General features: G+C 41.4%; 1 protein-coding gene across 2 annotated transcripts in view; it reads right to left on the reverse strand.

Annotated features, from left to right (window-relative positions):
• The window catches only part of PLXNC1 (plexin C1), a 163,484-nt gene that overhangs the window by 61,736 nt on the left and 84,114 nt on the right, over positions 1-17,634 (reverse strand). For both annotated transcript variants that reach the window (XM_019661264.1, XM_019661265.1), the window contains exons 8-11: positions 15,918-16,023; positions 15,681-15,782; positions 4,751-4,890; positions 1,942-2,121 (exon numbers count right to left, since the gene is read on the reverse strand). In XM_019661264.1, the coding sequence (XP_019516809.1) occupies positions 1,942-2,121; positions 4,751-4,890; positions 15,681-15,782; positions 15,918-16,023 (528 nt within the window). The remainder of the gene's footprint in view (positions 1-1,941; positions 2,122-4,750; positions 4,891-15,680; positions 15,783-15,917; positions 16,024-17,634) is intronic.

Below are 17,634 nucleotides of genomic sequence, written 5' to 3' on the forward strand. Positions count from 1 at the left end.
AGGGGACAGACGCCTGGGTATGTCAGCCGAGCCCTTGATGACAAGACCAGGAGGTGGGCACGAGCAGGCCAATTTGTGTAGGGCAGAAGAACGACCCTGAGCCTTGAACCTTCCAGCCATGAGGAGGAAGCGCTGAGTTGGCCTCACGCCAGCCTGTCGCCATCATAGAAAACCAGGCCAAGCATACACTGCCAATGGCTAGGCTGCAGAGCCACGTTCTTGCCCAGGAGTCCCCGAGAGACACAGGCTCTGAATATCACCGTTGACTGGACGTTAAGAAGCCTCTTATTTCATGGCAAAGTGGAACGCTGGTGTCTTAGAGAGCAGCACCCTGGGCCAGACTGCCTGGGAGTCCGGGCAAGTCATTTGAACACTCCATGCCTCAGCTTCCTCATCTGCAAAAGGGACCACTCCTAAGAGCCCTTATGCATGTGAGCATTAACTGAGTCGATACATATAACACCAGGCATGTGGGGAGTGCCACATCCATGTTTGCCTTCATTTAGAGGAAGGAACTAGACCTAGAGCAGGGAGTGCCATGCTAGAGCCTTAGTTTGGAAATTTTAGTTTTCCTCATACTACTGTTAGGGGTGGAATTGCTGAAGTCCTAAACCTCAGCACCTCAGAATGTGGCTGTATTTGGAAATAGGGACTTTAAAGAGGTGAGTAAATGAGGTTATTAGGGTAGGCCCAAATCCAATACGATTGGTATCCTTATAAAAAGAGGAGATTAGGACAGCGATAGCCACAGGAAGAAGGCTGTGTGAAGACACGGGGAAGAAGGCCGTCTGCAAGCCAAGGAGAGGGGCCTCAGAAGAAGCCAACCCTCACAGCACCTTGATCTTGCAGTTCTAGCTTCCAGAACTTTGATGACATAAATCTCTGTTACTTAAGCCGCCTTTCGGTGGTGCTTTGCTAAGGCAGCCCGAGCAGCCTAATACATCCACCTCTCGCTTAACTTTAAATAAGAATATTAGCAGTGATTTTTTTCTTTTGTTGTTTTCTTTATCTTTCTTTTTTTAAACAAAGCTTCATCTGTAGTTTCATCTAGATAGTACTTTGAAAATTAGTTTCATGCTGTTAGGTGAAGAAAATATCTTTAGGATTATATTCGAAACCTGAATGTGAATTTAACTTCAAGTAGAGAGAGAATTTATTTTTTTCTTGATATATTGGAGTCATCTGGAAGAGCTTATTTTGGAATTTCCATCTCTCACTTAGGGGGTATCTCTGAAATGTAGATACTACTTTCCATTTAGATAGCTCCCAATAGTTCCTCAAATTATTCAAAACAGCTTATTCTAAAGGTTATAAAATGAAAGATGTAAGAAAGGAGAAGCTTTGCATCATGGGCAGGAGTGAGACATAGTGAAGAGGGCTGTGTATTTGTACCAGAAGCCTAGGCCAAGAATAGTTACTACAATTGAACAAATATATACAGATTTTTTTTCAAATGTTTTTTACCATATGAGTTTTTTGTTGTTGTTGGGGTTTTTTTATTGTTAGTTTCAGGTGTACAGAACAATGCAATAGTTATCCTTTTTACCCTTCACACAGAAACAATCCCCCTCCCCCATTTACTGCCCTCCCACCCCCGATATCATACTTATCTATTATAACTGAACAAATATTTTAAAAGGTGAAAGATTTATATGACCTGAAGAGAAACCAGGGTATGAACAAACATTGTAGCTGTGAGTTTTCGGGTAGCCATGGCTAAGAGTAAAACAGACAGGTATGCTCATCATGTTCACCTTGACCATGGGAAACAACCTGTTCTCAGGTATGCAGTTGTTTTGTAGGCATACATCCTAAGAGGCATTCTGTGAGAGGAATTTAGATAGGATTATCACTTCTATATTTCTTTGAATGGAATCCGTGATCTTTTGGCACCTGACCTTTTTAACCACAATGAGATAAAAATAGGAATGTAGACAGTACCTGATCCAGGTGGTAGCAGGATATATGCGGGAGCACTGTGGCAGGGCAATATAAGACAAGGGTCCCACAGGAGTACAGCTGCCACCGTCGAAGTGGATGCACACATCCTTCATTTCTTTTCGACTTGACGGAAGAGAGAATTTCATGTGGGTGTCGTTTAGCACATGGCTAACCTGTATCCTAAAAAGGAGTAGAAAAAGAACTCTTAAATGACACAGGCACTTAGCACAGTTAATTGTGCAGATGACAGCATATGGATTTCATGAACGACAACAGTTCATGCACTATCAGAACAGCTGCAGACAACCACGGATTAATCAGGGGTCACTTATCCAGTTTGGGTATTGTCTGAGGAACAAAGGGTTCCTCTTTATTTTGTGCATTTCTATGTGTTTTATTTGTATTTCCCTTAGAAGTGGGGCGGGGAGGGGGGAAGAGATAACCATTGCCCTTAAGAAGCCCTAACAGAAAGCAGACCATGGACAGGATATTACGTTCTATTACGGAATTACTGTTAATTTTGTTGAGTACAATAATGGTGCTATCCTTATCTGTTAGAGATACATACTAAAATATTGATGAGTGAAAGGATATGGTGTCTGGGATACGCTTTTAAAAACTCCAGCTGCCATTCTCCCCGCCCCTCCAAACATGCAGAGGAGATAGAAGACGCAAGGGCGGCAAATGCTGGTAAGTGCTGAAGCTGGAGGATGGGCACAGAAAGGTTCGTTACACTCTTTTCTCTTGTGTATGTTTGGAGATGTCCATAGTGAAAAGCTTAAAAAAGAGAAGTCCCAGTAAAGCACGGGAGGGTAGAGCTCAACCTCGGGCAGAGATGGGAATTCTGCTGTACAAAGAGCAGAGAGCCGATGTCTGAAGCCCATGCCACGAGCCAAGAACCCATCAGCCGTCAGAGCCAAGCTGCCTCCCAAGGAGCTCCAGCCTGAAACTGGCTGGGCCTGTCCTGCATGCTCCTGACATCTGAAAGGTGTGCCCTTGTCACCCTTCAGGAGTCAAAGCAAAGCCTTTACAACATTCGCTCTGTGCCGCATGTCTACTGTGACCCTCTAAAGGGCAAACACTTAGACTGGGTTGTGTCTGAAGAATGCTCAGTATGATTATGCTACATGAGGACTTATCATTACTACTTAAAGGATATGTGCATGGTTATTAACTTAAATGCACATATACTTTAAGTTATAATAGTAGATTCTAACAATAAGGCAAATTCAAGAAACATTTGAGTCAGTGTGTACTTACACTACCTCAGATTTACATTCTAGCTCTATGAAATTCATCATAAAATGGCAGATCATTAAAATTTGAACTTGTTTGTTAATTTTGGAAGGAGAGTGGCAGAAATGTGGGTCATTCCACTACTATTCTTGTATTTTCCTCTTTTAGAATAATTAGGCATTTAAAAAATACTATCTGAAAAGAGTTTGGGCTTACAGCATGAACTCAGCTAAAGGATTAACTGGGTATTATGTTTACTGCTCGTGAACTTGGGTTCACCACACAAATGTGGTTAGTGAAATGCTACATGCAGAAAGGTCTCTTGGTGATTTAATTTAATAACTGCAGTATCTCTGGACACATTCAGAATTGAAATGAGAGCATAAAGAGTCAGAAACAGGGTGAAGCTCTGAAAAACAACTTATTTTCCAGTGATTTGATTGTCTGTCAGTGAACATACAGGTGTCTAACTTCAGATTTCATTACACAAAACGAAAGAATTTTGCAGTAAGATATTTAGCCAGCATAAATGGCCCTAAAACACCTATGTCACATAGCGATAGCCATTAATGTGTGCTTGAAAATTCTGGTAAATAGCAGAACAGAGGAAAGCCATCGACGAGCAGCTTTTCCAATCAAGATGACAGACATCCCGAATTTACTGCTGGGAGGGGAAGGGGATGGCAGTTATATGTGGCAAATGAATTAAAACAGAAAATTCAGTAAATAAGTGTGGCAGATTAAAATACTGTACAAATCTGTTTTAGTAGTTAAAAACCAAAACATCACGCTTTAGCAGATTGTCTTCAATGCATTTCCATGATGAGAACAAGCTCAGTATGATACTTCATGTAGACTGCAACATCTTTTACTTCAGATTAGCCCAAACTTACAAAAGCTAACAAGCAGAAAACTCAGATAATCTACTGTGTTATTATATTACATCTCCTTTTTCGGGGGAGGGTAACATTTGTACAAGAATGTCAGTGAGACACTGAAATTTTTTCTCTCTCAAAAGTCTCGTTGAAAGGATGAGTTAGGGGGGAAAGAAGTCATAGAAATAATGATGTGCAAGTAGTATCCTGACCAGATATTATGTTCCATTTCGTTGTTATTTGAGCATGAAACCAATCCAATAAAGAGAAAGCCATAAAGAATAAAATGATCAGCAAGTTTATTTTTTCAACTTTGAGCAATCCATTGGAAGAACTGTCATATTTTCCCATGAAATTCTGAGGTACTCAACTGTTTTTCTAAGTGGATCATCTTCAAAATGATACGTGCTACTCAAAATACTTGATTTTGTTAATGAAAACAAATGAAGACATCCTGAAATTATGGTGTACTGAGATTTTTTGGGGGAGAGGGATAACACGGGAAAGAGTCTCTCACAATTAACTTCATATGTGGTGTATAAATAATTTTACTTTTTGAAATTAGATCACATATGCAGAACAATTGGCCCACTTTGGCACATGGGAATAATTTGACTATACAAAGATTATAGTTCTCTGGCATATGTCTTAGCTTTTCTTGACATTATCAAGGATAAATTATGAATATTTTAACTCACACATCCTTCTCACAAGTACTGGTTCCTTTCAGGATCATTACGATGTTAGATGCCTGGGTAAAGTTTGCTCCTGTGACTATCACGTTCCTTTTCCCTAAGGTCGATATTTTCTGTGGCTCAATGGACTCAATGTAGAAGACCTATTGGAAAGAAAAGATTAAAACACAAGATCAAAGCTAAGGCATGGCATTGTTCCAAAAAAAATCTGTTTATGCGCTGCCGTTCAAAGAAATCACTGGGAAATTACAACATTTTGCAAACACAAGCAGACAGTGTTTAATGAAATCAATGAATTCAAGGAAGAGTGCTGAAGATTCATGTCTCTCAACATGCGACAGCATGAGGTCAAACCAATTAATTTTTGTCTCACAAGACAGTTGAAAAACAGTTGAAGAGTCTGACATTCTGTCTGAAGAGTGAGATATCACTCGAGCCTCAAAAGTGCTCACTGCTTTACAGCCCCTGGAGACTCACAATGTAACAAAACGAAGAAAAAGACAAGGAGTGCACTGATCATCGGCCAATGACACTCATCATTAAGTGGGAATAAATGTCATTCTGGGTAAATTTAATTCCCAAGAAAGGAGTTCCTATTTTTTGTTTGTTTCACTCAGGCTACTTGAATCCAGAGTATACTGCAGGGGGAAAACCTCGAGAAATCAGCCTGTTCAGTCACCTAGTATCAAGTAGTTGGATGCCATGTGACCAACCAGTTCTTCTCCATGCTTTGCAGATACCACCATCTCCACCTTGGTACCCATTCCAAGCTTTATCAGGCCTTTCTTTATCAAGTAAGTTTCCCTTGGAATCATCTGATACCTGTCCCCATGTTAGGCAGGCTTACGTACCTTACTTCTCCATTTGCAATGTTTAATCAAATTCCCCTAAGGGGAAAAAAAAGACCTGTTTTCAGGGCAAGAATCATTTTCTCTTTCAAAGACAAAACAATCCTGATTTCTTTCACTTTTCTCCTACAGCTACCACCATCTATCATGTTGATCATTTTGTTGTTCTTCTGTAGACCATTTCTGGCAAGTCTGTACTCTTTCAGAATATGGTGACCAAAAGAGGACATAAGACTCTAAGACTCTGGCTGATATAAAGCACAGCAGGTCTTTAGCATGAGTCAATATCCTACTCATACTCTTCATATTTGAAAACAACCCCCAGATCCAGAGACACATAATCATGTGAAATTGGGCTAAGGCATAAATGCGGAATGTATCTGCTTAGAGTCGAAAGTTTAGGAGGAAGCCACTTAAAGTGCTGGAAGAGTATTAGTCACGTTTAATACCTGCCCTACCGTCTGTTTCTTGAAGTAGCCTAGCATTCTCTGCTTCTTTGTCCGAGGTCTGAAAATTAAGTTCACGAACTTCTTGCAACAATGTTGCTAACCTTTTTTTTGATATCAAAGGGATCACTCATTATGAATTTGTACCAACTTAATCAAGTTTTTTTATTTGGAAGTGCTACAAAGGCTGCATGAAAAAGTTAGATGACCTGAACTTTTCACCAACAATTCATGGCTCTAGCATCATGACAATGCACCAGCTCACATGGCACTGTCTGTCAGAGAATTTCTAGCCAGTAAACAAATAACTGTATTGGAACACCCTCCCTACTCACCTGATCTGGCCCCCAATGACTTCTTTCTTTACCTGAAGATCAAGGAAATATTGAAAGGGAGACATTTTGATGACATTCAAGACATCAAGGGTAATATGACAGCTCTGTTGGCCATTCCAGAAAGAATTCCAAAATTGCTTTAAAGGGTGGACTAAGTGCTGGAGTTGGTGCATAGCTTACCAAAGGGAGGATTTCGAAGGTGACTGTAGTGATATTCAACAATGAAGTATATAGCACTTTTTCTAGGATGAGTTTGCGAACTTAATTGTCTGACCTTGTATGTGCGACACTCACCACAATGGCTTGCTGGGCTGTGGGGCCTGACTATTCTGCCAAAAGGGATGTGTTATTCTGCTCCTTGGCAAACACAGGTCCTATATGATAGAGAGGTCACCATCACTCATTATTACAATGGATTTGTTTTTCAGATTGAGATAAATTCATCGTTAATGTCATCACAGCAATGATGCAACGTGACAGAGAATTGATTTTGGTGACACAATTTATTTTAATCACTTAGTAAAGGACTTTAGTCTCATATTTATAGAATCACGAAGGACCTGAAAGGGTCACTTTAATTATTCTGTTATACTTGAGTGCATTTTATGGGAAAAATTATCTGCAGGAGTGGTACTTGGAATGGGGGGATTAGCGGAGACTTAAAGATAAATCCCTTGCAAATGTCAAGTGTGTGTTGTATAGCAAAAGGCTTACTCTTTGCTCTAACATCATGACAGCTAAGTGAACAGCATTTCCTGAACACTTACCTACAGGGTCCCTAGGATGGTGCTCGAGGTTGTGGCGGGGACATGATGTACGCACTAGATCAGGAGTTGGCAAGCTGCTGGATTTGCCTAAAGCAGCCAAATAAATCCAGGCTATGGTTTGTTTTGATATGGCCCATGAAAAAATGTTAAAGGAAGAATGATATTCCATGGCATGTGAAAATACATAAAATTCAAACTACAGTGTCCGTAAAGGCAGTGTTTTTGGAACACAGCCATGTCCACTCATTTATGTATGGTCGGTGGCTGCCTTCATGCTGCAGCGGCACAGATGAGTAGTTACGACAGAGACCTCACAGCTCACAAAGCCTAAAATATTTATTGTCTGGCTCTCTGAAGAAAAAAAATTGCCAACTCCTACACTAGGGGAGTCCACTGTCTTCCTAGGCGGACAAGAGAAACTGTGTGTTTTATTTTACATAACATCAATACAGGCTCATGTTTACATCCAAGTAAACTATGATTCCCAGGTTTCTATCTAGATATTCCTTTCTGCTTCTTATAATCATACTGCAGGTGTCCATTCAGGCACAATTTTCAAACATGCCCAGTAGATGCTACTTCTCCACTCTCAGCAGAGGATAAAGAGAGCCCTCATATAACTAATGTACACAAGATTTTTAAGGGGGTGATATTTTGCTCCTTAAATGGCTCTACAAATGCCATCAGAGGACCTGCCACATTGCCTTCTTAACTTTTTATTTACCCCTGAGTAGAGATGGCTGCTACTTCAAAAGGATTTCATTTTAAAACTTTACTGTTTAAAGAAGCTCCCATTGGCTGTCTCAGATGGAATTCAGCTGTAGCCTATCTCATGAAAGCAGATGCTTCTACTCTGCTTTCAAAGAAGGTCAGATTAGTTGTCCTTTGTTGGCTTGGAGAACCTCTCTTTATCTTAATAAGTGAGTCAAAGAGATACCAAGAGGACCTCATTAAATAAACGGTGCAGGTATACAAAGAAAAAAAACCCAGATTGGGTAGCTACATGGCTGTACCACATAGCCGCAACAATTCTTAGAAATATAACATGTTCTATTTTTACTGATAAGAGTTTTAAAAATCCAATACAGACAAAAGGCAAAGAATGCTCACCCACAACTGTTCCACACACTTAATAGTTTAGATCGACTTTTGTATTTTAATCCAGAGTTTCACAGGCTGACACGAAATAGTGGGCCCCACAAGCTTACACATATAAGGTTTGGTTAATTTAAAAACATAACCTAGTTTGATACAACGAGACAATTTCTTACAGCCCTACGGTGAAGTCCCTCCCTCATCCTAGGTTCAAGGGTTTTCATATATCAAATCGAAATACCATAGACTGTAACCCTCAGACTGTAACCCTCACAGCCCTAGGTGGTCCAGCAATTAACTTCAGAATAGTCCACTTCCTGTCAGTTACATTTTAAAGACTTAAAAGTCATTTTTAAATGGCTACATGATTTTAAATTATTTAATAAAATAGTATGAACTCTGGTCGCTCACGAGTTTAAATGACTCCCTGTTTTGCACATTAGAAACTGGTTAATTAGGTGATTACAGAATACCTAATTATTTTTTACTGTTTTTTAAAAAACAAAGTCATTATAGGATATTGGAAATAGCACAACCACTGAGAAATAGTTACCTTTGAAAAGGTCTAAGAGGATTACTCCTGATAGCAAGAGTACCTTTTGTGAAGTCTGACGTCAACACAATTCAAATTACCATGACATTAATGGAGAGAATACTGCTATGATTGGCAAGAATATTGGAAAGAGGTACATTAGGAGGAAGGCTCAGTTTATTAAGACCAAATTGTACTCTATTAATCTGTTTTAAAAAATCTGAATACAGCAAAGCTCTCTGTGGGCCTGGACCTGAATCAATACTCAGTAACACATCTCTCAGAGTTTCACTCATGAAATTAGTTCAAACAGGACTGGATAAAAAGTCACATGGATTCAAAACCAGCTGGAAATGTGAAACCAGAGAACATTAGAGAGATGAAAGGTAGCATAACTAATTAAAGCAGTGTCCTGTAGGGCTTCACAGGGGTGACTATTTGGCTAAGAATTATTTAACATCTTTATTAATGACTGAGAAGGGCAGAAGTAATATATTAATGAAATGTATAAATTAAGAAGAGTAGCCACCAGCAGTGGGGACGGTTAAGGTGCAAAAGGAGTTGAGATATGGAAAGAAAACAGCAAAATACTATCCCACCAAAGAAAAATTAAGGAGTTAAATGAAACAAAAAGGTTATCCATTTGATGCTCAGCTTCCAGGCAAATGCTCCTTCACGGGGGCCCCTGGTAAAGGCCCCAGGGAACATGGAGTGTAACTTCCAGTTGGTTCCAGAAACTGGCAAGAGCTAGAATGCTGACTGAGATAGACCTGGACTTCCAGGGAGAAGGCGACGGACCAAGGCCCGGTTCCGGGCAGCGGAGGCTCGCTTCTCTGACCTGGGGGCTCTAAGGTGAGGCTGACACGGCCCAGGGTGCAGCTGCCAAGGCCGCTTCATAAAGTCATTCCCCTTCGTCCCTGAACCCCCTGAGCCTGGCTCCTGAGAACCGGACTGGCCGACCAGGCTCCGTGACCAGGGAGGGCAGCACTTCCTCTCCAGGAGACACTCCTGCTTGCAGAGTAAACCCAGCCACTCAAAATCCACCCCTCTGCCGAGTTTCAGCTTCAGCATGAGATTCTTGCTGCTCTACAATCCCAAGGGCCTCAGTTTCCCCACCTCAGTCTCGGAGAAGATGCTGGCTTTGCCTGGGTCTGACCTCCTTCACTCTGACACCCCGCAAGCTACCTCCCTCCTCCAGAGCCTTTGATCTCAATACACTCCTCACAGTCGGCCAGGCCACAGGCCAGAGGCCACGTCTGTGCACAGATGGGGCGGCTTTGACAGCCAGATGCCAAAGAGGCCAATATTAGCCAATATTAGTTTCCTTCCTTCCAAGCTGACTTTTATCATCAATACTACATGGTTTAATACTTGCTTATATTCAGTTGAGGTCACAGAATGTAAAGTAGTGGTTAAAACTGTAGGCTCTGGCATCAGGCTGCCTGAATTCAAATCTCTTGCCTATCATTTACTTTCTACTTACCCTCTGTAAAAAGTTCTTTGTCTATAAGATGGGCAAAATAGTCCATGGTGTGGCTTAAATAGACACTCTGAGCTTAGGACTTAGGACAGGCTCAACAAATATTAGCTATCACTATTTAATTTAGTATATTCTGCCATTCCTTCTTATATCTTTTTCTGTTATACATACTCAACTGATGCATGAAAAGGAATCTCACTTCCTCCAAAATATTTTAAGTTCTACAGTGTTAAGCTCTATCATTTTGCCTGCCTGTCTAGCACACAGTAGGTGTCCAATAAACATATTTTGAATAAATGAATGAAAAATTAGAAGTGAATCCCACAATACCCAGTACAGTGGTAGGTCCCTAGAAGCTACTCAGCAAAGTATATATTAAAGTTAATTTCACTTTTAAAGGCAAGATCCCTGAAGGAGTCCACTTGGATTATCTGTGAGAAGTCAAAATGTATATTCAAAGTGATGGAGGGAGAAAAAGAAAGAATAATTTGAATATAAATTCCTCGAGAGAGGAGACATGGCTTAGCATGGCTTATTTCTGCCCTACGGCGATAAGCGTATCGTGAAGAACAACAAATATTAGAACAGCATCATATCATAGATCTTCACAACCTTTTCTTGAGAACAGGAAAGAGAGCGCAGCCACCTATCTTCTCAGCAAGTAGAGGGACCAGATATAAGATTGTTAAGAAAAGGAAGGAAGAGGTTAGGGCAGGGCCACGGGGTCAGGCATCTGAGAGTGGCTGGCCTTTAGAGCTGAAAATACTTCTCATCCAAAGGCCAAACGGTTTTTGAGTTTGTTTCCCTATTTGGGGGATGTTTTCCTTGAATGTGCGCCCCCCCCTCCTCCCCCCCATAAATGATAGCACTTGATTTTAGGTCAGGGTACAAGGGGTGGGTCACAGCTCACCAAACTGTGCGAAGGCAACAGGCCCAAACTGGGATTGAGCCAGGAGCCCTATCTTATTAAGTGCGACTTCCTTAGATGAGAAAATTAATGCATTAAAAAAATAAAATGTCATAATCAGAACTATGGACAGAGAAGACTAAAAATAACTGTCTTCAGTAGCCTTCTCTTGCCACTGAAGAACAAAGCCAAACTCCCAGGCCTGGTGTGTAAGGCCATGTGGATGCACGCTCCCAGGTCATGTCAAACGTATGTTCCATAATTTCCTGCAACCTTCTGCTCCAGCCAAATTGAATCACTCAGCGTTTCCTGTAATGGGTGCCCTAGAGTTTTCTGGCATCTTAACTATGCTTTATTTAGCTTATGCGAGTCCTTCTGCTTAGAATACCCACTCTCAGTCTCCATGCGTCTGGATGCTTCTCATCCGTCAAAGGTCGGCTGAAATGCCATCTCTGTCAATCAATCCATCCATCAATCAAAGACTTAACCAACCACACTGATTAAGTGTTTTTAACTGCCAGGCACTGGGTTTAAATAAACAGGAATGACTCAGATAAGGCCCCAGGCACAGGGAGGCTCTCTGAGTTTGTGGACAATGTGTATTTTCCCTATGTTGGCATATGTTTTGGCTTGTATTCTTACTTATGTACTCAAGTGTAAGATTCTCGAGATTGATGGCAAGAGAGGTCCCTGATTCACTTGTGTCCTCCTCATCGTATCCATGGAGCTCAGTAAAATGGCATCTAACAGGTGCTCCATAAATACCTGTAGAAACAATAAACCTAAGCTCAGCCAGCATCACGAAGCTCAAGACTGTGTCTGCACCACACATCCACATGTGTGATGTGGAAAGATGCCTTGAAGGAAAAGCTCTCGGTGGCTTTTCTGCTAGGGAGAAAGTGTTCAGTGTTTTATTCAAGGCCAGCGTAGGGACCCAAACTGGAAACCTGGACTTTCACATCCCGCGTGATAATGAAGAACAGCAGTGTTTCACAGCATATGAGAAATTCCTCCTGTGACAAATAATATTCCATTCCCTATCAACCAAAACTGAGATTTTGTGCTGGGTCATAGAGTTAAAGACATTTCTGTATCAACAAAATGTCTTTCGCCAAATTACGAAGGGTTGTCCACAGAGCAGCACTGAAGACAGGTCTGAGCTTTTGTTTATTTTCAGCCTCCTCCTGCTCTCTTAGTGACCCAGTTCTTTTAACCACACAGTGTCAAAGGTCAAAAGATGCAGGAAGACAATACAGAAAACCAGGATTTGGTGACTTTATCTTTTTTTTTTCTCCTTTGAAATGAAATTTAAGAAGCCATCGCCTGGACCACTATTCAGAAATAAAAAGGACCAAATTACTGATATGTTGAAGAACTTGGATGAATTTCCAGAGAATCACGTTGAGTTACAAAGGCTGATCCCAAAAGGATACATCTGGATAATTCCATTTATATAAAACTCTTAACATGATAGAATCATAGAAGCAGAAAACAGATCAGTGGTTGCAGGGGTCAGAGATGAGGAGTGGGAGGGTGCAGGGAAGTGCGTGTGGCTATAGGTGGGCAACATGGGGTGACAGCTGCTCAGCAGTTTCACCTCTGTCATGGCCAGTGTCCTGGCTATGATGCCGGGCTCTAGTTTTGCAAGATGTCACCATTGGAAGGAATTGGAAAAAACATATGAGATCTCTCTGCATTATTTTTTTACATCTACAGGGGAATCTACAATTATCTCAAAAAAAAAGTTTATATTTTCCCAAAACAATCTTGAAAAAGAAGAACAAAATTGAAGGACTCACTTTCCGGTTTCAAACTCATTACAAAGCTACAGTAATCAAAACACTGTGTTATGGGAATAAACACAGACATACAGCCCAATGGAGTAGAGAGCCCAGAAATAAATCCTCGCATATATAGTCAAATGATTTTCAACAGGGAGGCAAGACCACTCAATGGGAAAAGAATAGTCTTTTCAACAAATGGTGTCGGGAAAAGTGGATATCCACATGCAAAAGAATGAGGCTGGACCCTTATCTTATACCATATACAAAAATTAACTCAAAATGGATCAAAGTCCTGAATCCAAGAGGAAAAACTATAAAACTCAGAAGAAAATGTGGGGAAAGGCTTAATGAAATTGGATTTGGGAATGATTTCTTGGATATGATATCCAAAGCACAGGTAACAAAAGAAAAAAGTATATAAATTGGACTTTATCAAAATTAAAAACTTCTGTGCAAAGGATATAGTCAACAGAATGAAAAGGCATCCTAAGAATGGGAGAAAATACTGGGTTGTCGGGAAAGTCATGACGCATTATTGCATTGAAAAACATAGAAAAATATGTCACAACTTTCCCGACAACCCAATATTTTCAAATCATATCTTTGGTAAGGGATTGATATGATACCTAGAATATATAACGACTTGACAACAGCACAAAACACAAACGACAACATGTCCAAAGGTGGAAGCAACCCAAATGTCCATTGACAAATGAATGGATAAACAAAATGTGGTCGAGCCATACAATGTAATATTATTCAGCCTTAAAAAGGAAGGAAATTGTGACCCATGCTACAAAACGCATGAAACTTGAGGACATTATGTTAAATAAAATAAGTCAGTCACAAAAAGAAAAATCTTGAGGCTGGCTGAGTGGCACGTTGGTTAAGAGTTGGCTTGGGACGCCAGCTCTGTGCAGCAGGGCCCCCGTTTGGATCCCACATATGAGGGCCAGTGACACTGCCCTCTACAGCTAAGATGCTGAACAACAGCTCAACCTGGAGCTGGGCTGCCATGAGTCGCAGGTGATGGCGTAGACTGTAGTGGGGCTGGCCGGTAGCTGGCCTGACCTTTTGTGAGCTGCGGTGAGCAGCCATCCAATGGTGGCAACCGATCTGCCTAACCCGGGAAGAGCGCAATGATAATACCAACATGGGCCAGTGAAACAACGTCCTCCACAACTAGACTGAAGAACAAAAGGACAGCAACTTGTCTGTTCCCCTTCCCCAATTCCCCAATTTAAAAAAATCTTTAAAAAAAAAATCTTAAAAAAAAGAAAAATGTTGTATGATTCCACTTATTTGAGGTACCTAGGCTAATCAAATTCATAGAGATAGAAAGTAGAATGGTGGTTGTCAGGGTCTGGGTGGGAGGCAAAATGGGGAGTTAGTGTTTAATGGGTACAGGGTTTCAGTTTTGCAAGATAAAATGTGTCCTGGTAATGGATGGTGGTGACGATTGCATAACTGTGAATGTCCTTAACACTACTAAATTGGACACTTATTATACAAAAGATGGTAGATCTTATGCTATGAGTATGTTGCCAAAATTTAAAAAAAACCAAAAAACTGAAACAACAAAAGAGAAGTTTACTTTTTTTAAAAAGCCACTGCCTCCTTGACCCAAGTTCCTGTTGCTATGCCTTAGTTTTACAAACCAGTAGGAAAAGAAAGGTCCACCACTTAATAAGCCCATCACTCTAAAAACCTCACAGACTTTTAAAGTCTAGGATATTGGCCCACCAAGCTTTTCGAATGTCTTTCATTCACAATCCATTTTGATTCACATTCCCTTTGCCTGTTAATTCGCCTGAAGTTACTATCAACTTTTCTTTCGGTGGTGATTAAAAATGTACTACTTATTTATATTAACACTTGACCTTAAATAGCAGCAAATGGAGAAATCAAAGCCAGAAATTAGTCATGAAGTATAAAATTGAGGCTTTAATGAAAGACCACATTATTGTTTTGTTGGCTCCCACCAGACCCAAGGCTAATGAGAATAGGACTTGTCCATTTTGTTTTTCACCACATAGTAGATGCTCAATTAACTCTGTCAGCTGCATAAAGCCAGCATTTCTGTGCCTTCTAAGCATGGCCACCATGTCTGCCTGGAAATGTTTATGATGTCACTGCCTCTTTTTCAAACATGTCTGTTAGTTGAGCTTGGTGACTCAACTAAGAAAAGAAGAGGAATTTCCAAGGAAATTTCATGGAAAATAACCTTTTTCTTTCTTTTTTTGAGAAGTGGAGAGAGAGCTACATATATTATACAGAAACAACCCTTTTGCTTTGGAGTTATTAACTACTGGTTAGATTGTCTCTACAAAGGAAAGAAAACAATCTGAGTGGTTAGCGTTATACTTGGCATACTCTCCGTTGCAAATAATCCCCAGGAATGCAGTCATACTATGTGGCTCGAACTGAAAGCCCCTCAGTGCTGTGTGCTACGCTTCCTTCTAACTTGCCCCAAGGGAGCCACAAAGTCACCGTCACAACTTTACTCCTCCCGGACCAACATCATTTTTCATAATTACAGAATTTTAATTTCTTTTATTTGAGCGTGCAGCCTTTGATGCATTGAGCCAATTAAACGAAACTTGCTTTAAAACCAAAGGTCAAAAAGGGAATTTTGGTAGAAAGTATAAAAGGGAATTTTAAAAAGGAACCCAACATGGTAGCTGTTACTGTCATGTAAAGGGGGATTTTTCCATTATCCACACAGAAACGGGGTCTGACCTGCCAGCCCGGGCTGGTTCTGTTACTTTTTTCCTCCTTGAATCCTCCTCCACCTGCCGTCTTAGATGGAGCTGGCTTCTCAACAGCAACTGGACAAGGTTCCTGAAAGGAAGAACATCCCCTCAACATCCACATAGTTGGGAAATTCCGAGTTTGAAATAAACACAAAAGACAGGCTGGGTGGTCACCAACATTTATTTCTAGTTAAACCTTGTAATAGCAAAAATGTCACTTTACCTGGTTTCTGCTGTAATCAGAGGAGCTGCAAGTTGCTGTGAAGGGGTGGATGCACTTTCTCGCACTTTTACACCAAGCACAGCCGGTTCCAATACACACTGGGCATCTGGCAACATGGAAAGCCAACTTAAGTCCTACATTTTTAGGAAAACCTGCGTATCCTAGAACTTCCTTGGTGATGTGGCATGTGAGCATTTGAAAGAAGGAAAAATATCCCTTAACAGACTGTGATGAACCCAGGGGAGAGAGGACAGTCCTTTGAGGCAGGGGATGGAGCACCGGCTTTGTGTCCTGCTCTGGGCATCATACCTGCAGGGGTGTTGCCATGGAAACTTGAAGCTGGGGTCCCCAGCAGCACAGGTAGACAGCAGGAACCCACTGGATCTGTTTCTGAATCCAGGTCTGCTACTTGTCTACCTTCAGGTAAATTTCCCTCTGGAGATTGGTCTCCCCCTACCTCGCACGCCGGCCCCCACCCCACCCCCAAATCAGCATGTCCTCACTCACTGGAGTGTAACCCTGCCAACTGCCTGGAAGATGCGAGGCCAGAGGTGTTAACCTGGCAAGCAGAGGGAACGGGGGTCAGTGTTTGCTTTGTAATCAAATTGAGGAAGAACAGTGTCATACTAATCAAATAACCTATCATGCCTGGATAACAGTGGTGAGCTTGAAAAGCACTTACTAGGATCATCAGAGTTAAAGACGGAACGATAAATATAGAAATCAAGGCGGGTCTGGAAACAGCCACGGGAGGCCAGGGACAGTGAGAGGACTAGTGCAGGGAGAGGGGCGCCATTCCTATTTTATGTATTCTGCAAGAAATGCCCAAGCATTCTGAGATTCTGACCGATAGAAGCTGCAGTTTCAGTGGAAGAAGAAAACCCAGACCCAGTGTTTACCTGGCCACCTAAGTGCACTGGAAGCAGGTTTGTGAATTGCACTCCTCTCCTACCTACCTCTCAGGTGGGATTACTATACAAAGGCTTTTCTAAGGGAAGCAGGTACCCAAGGAAAGGGCACTCAGGCTCTGGGGAGCTGTGGTCTGAGGTCTGGTTGTCCAGCTGTAAGACCCGGTAAGTCACCTTCTTTTGTCTGGCCTCTATAACTGGGGTTGGAGGAGCAGCACCATGACCCCACTCTCTTTGAGCTATAACATTCTATTTAACTCTCCCCCATTTTTTCCAATTTTCATGGACTTCTGAGGCTTTCTGTATCAAGTTTGGTTTTTTCCCCCCTCTCTAAATTCATTTGGCTTATTAGAAATGACTGCACTGAAATCCCGCAGGGGTAAAAATGAGCTGCGGGGACTCCTGTTCTAGTAGCTGTAGAGTGGCCCCCCAACTCAGTTTTGAGATTGAATTCATTTTCCTCCAAGAAACAATGATTACCAGGCCAGGCCAAAGAAGCTCACATTCGGTGCTCATAGAGTTAGACAATCAAATCACTGAATGAACTATAGAATCACTAATAATGCCGCTTCACATTGTTTCCATGGAAACCTCCATCCCATCTTCCAAATGAAAACTCAAGAATCTAAGAAGCATATTTCCTCTGGCTTGACTCTACTTCAGGAGCGAGGAGTGAAGTGTGGCCCTAACTTGGGGGGCTATATAGCTCAGCAGCGTCAAAGGTGGCTTAAAAAAAGGGGGGGGGCAGAATTGACATTTTTTTCGTTAAATTTAATGGGGTGACATTTAAATTAAATGTTACTGGTTAA

Source organism: Hipposideros armiger, unplaced genomic scaffold (assembly GCF_001890085.2).
Source record: "Hipposideros armiger isolate ML-2016 unplaced genomic scaffold, ASM189008v1 scaffold_342, whole genome shotgun sequence".
Classification (NCBI taxonomy): Eukaryota; Metazoa; Chordata; class Mammalia; order Chiroptera; family Hipposideridae; genus Hipposideros; species Hipposideros armiger.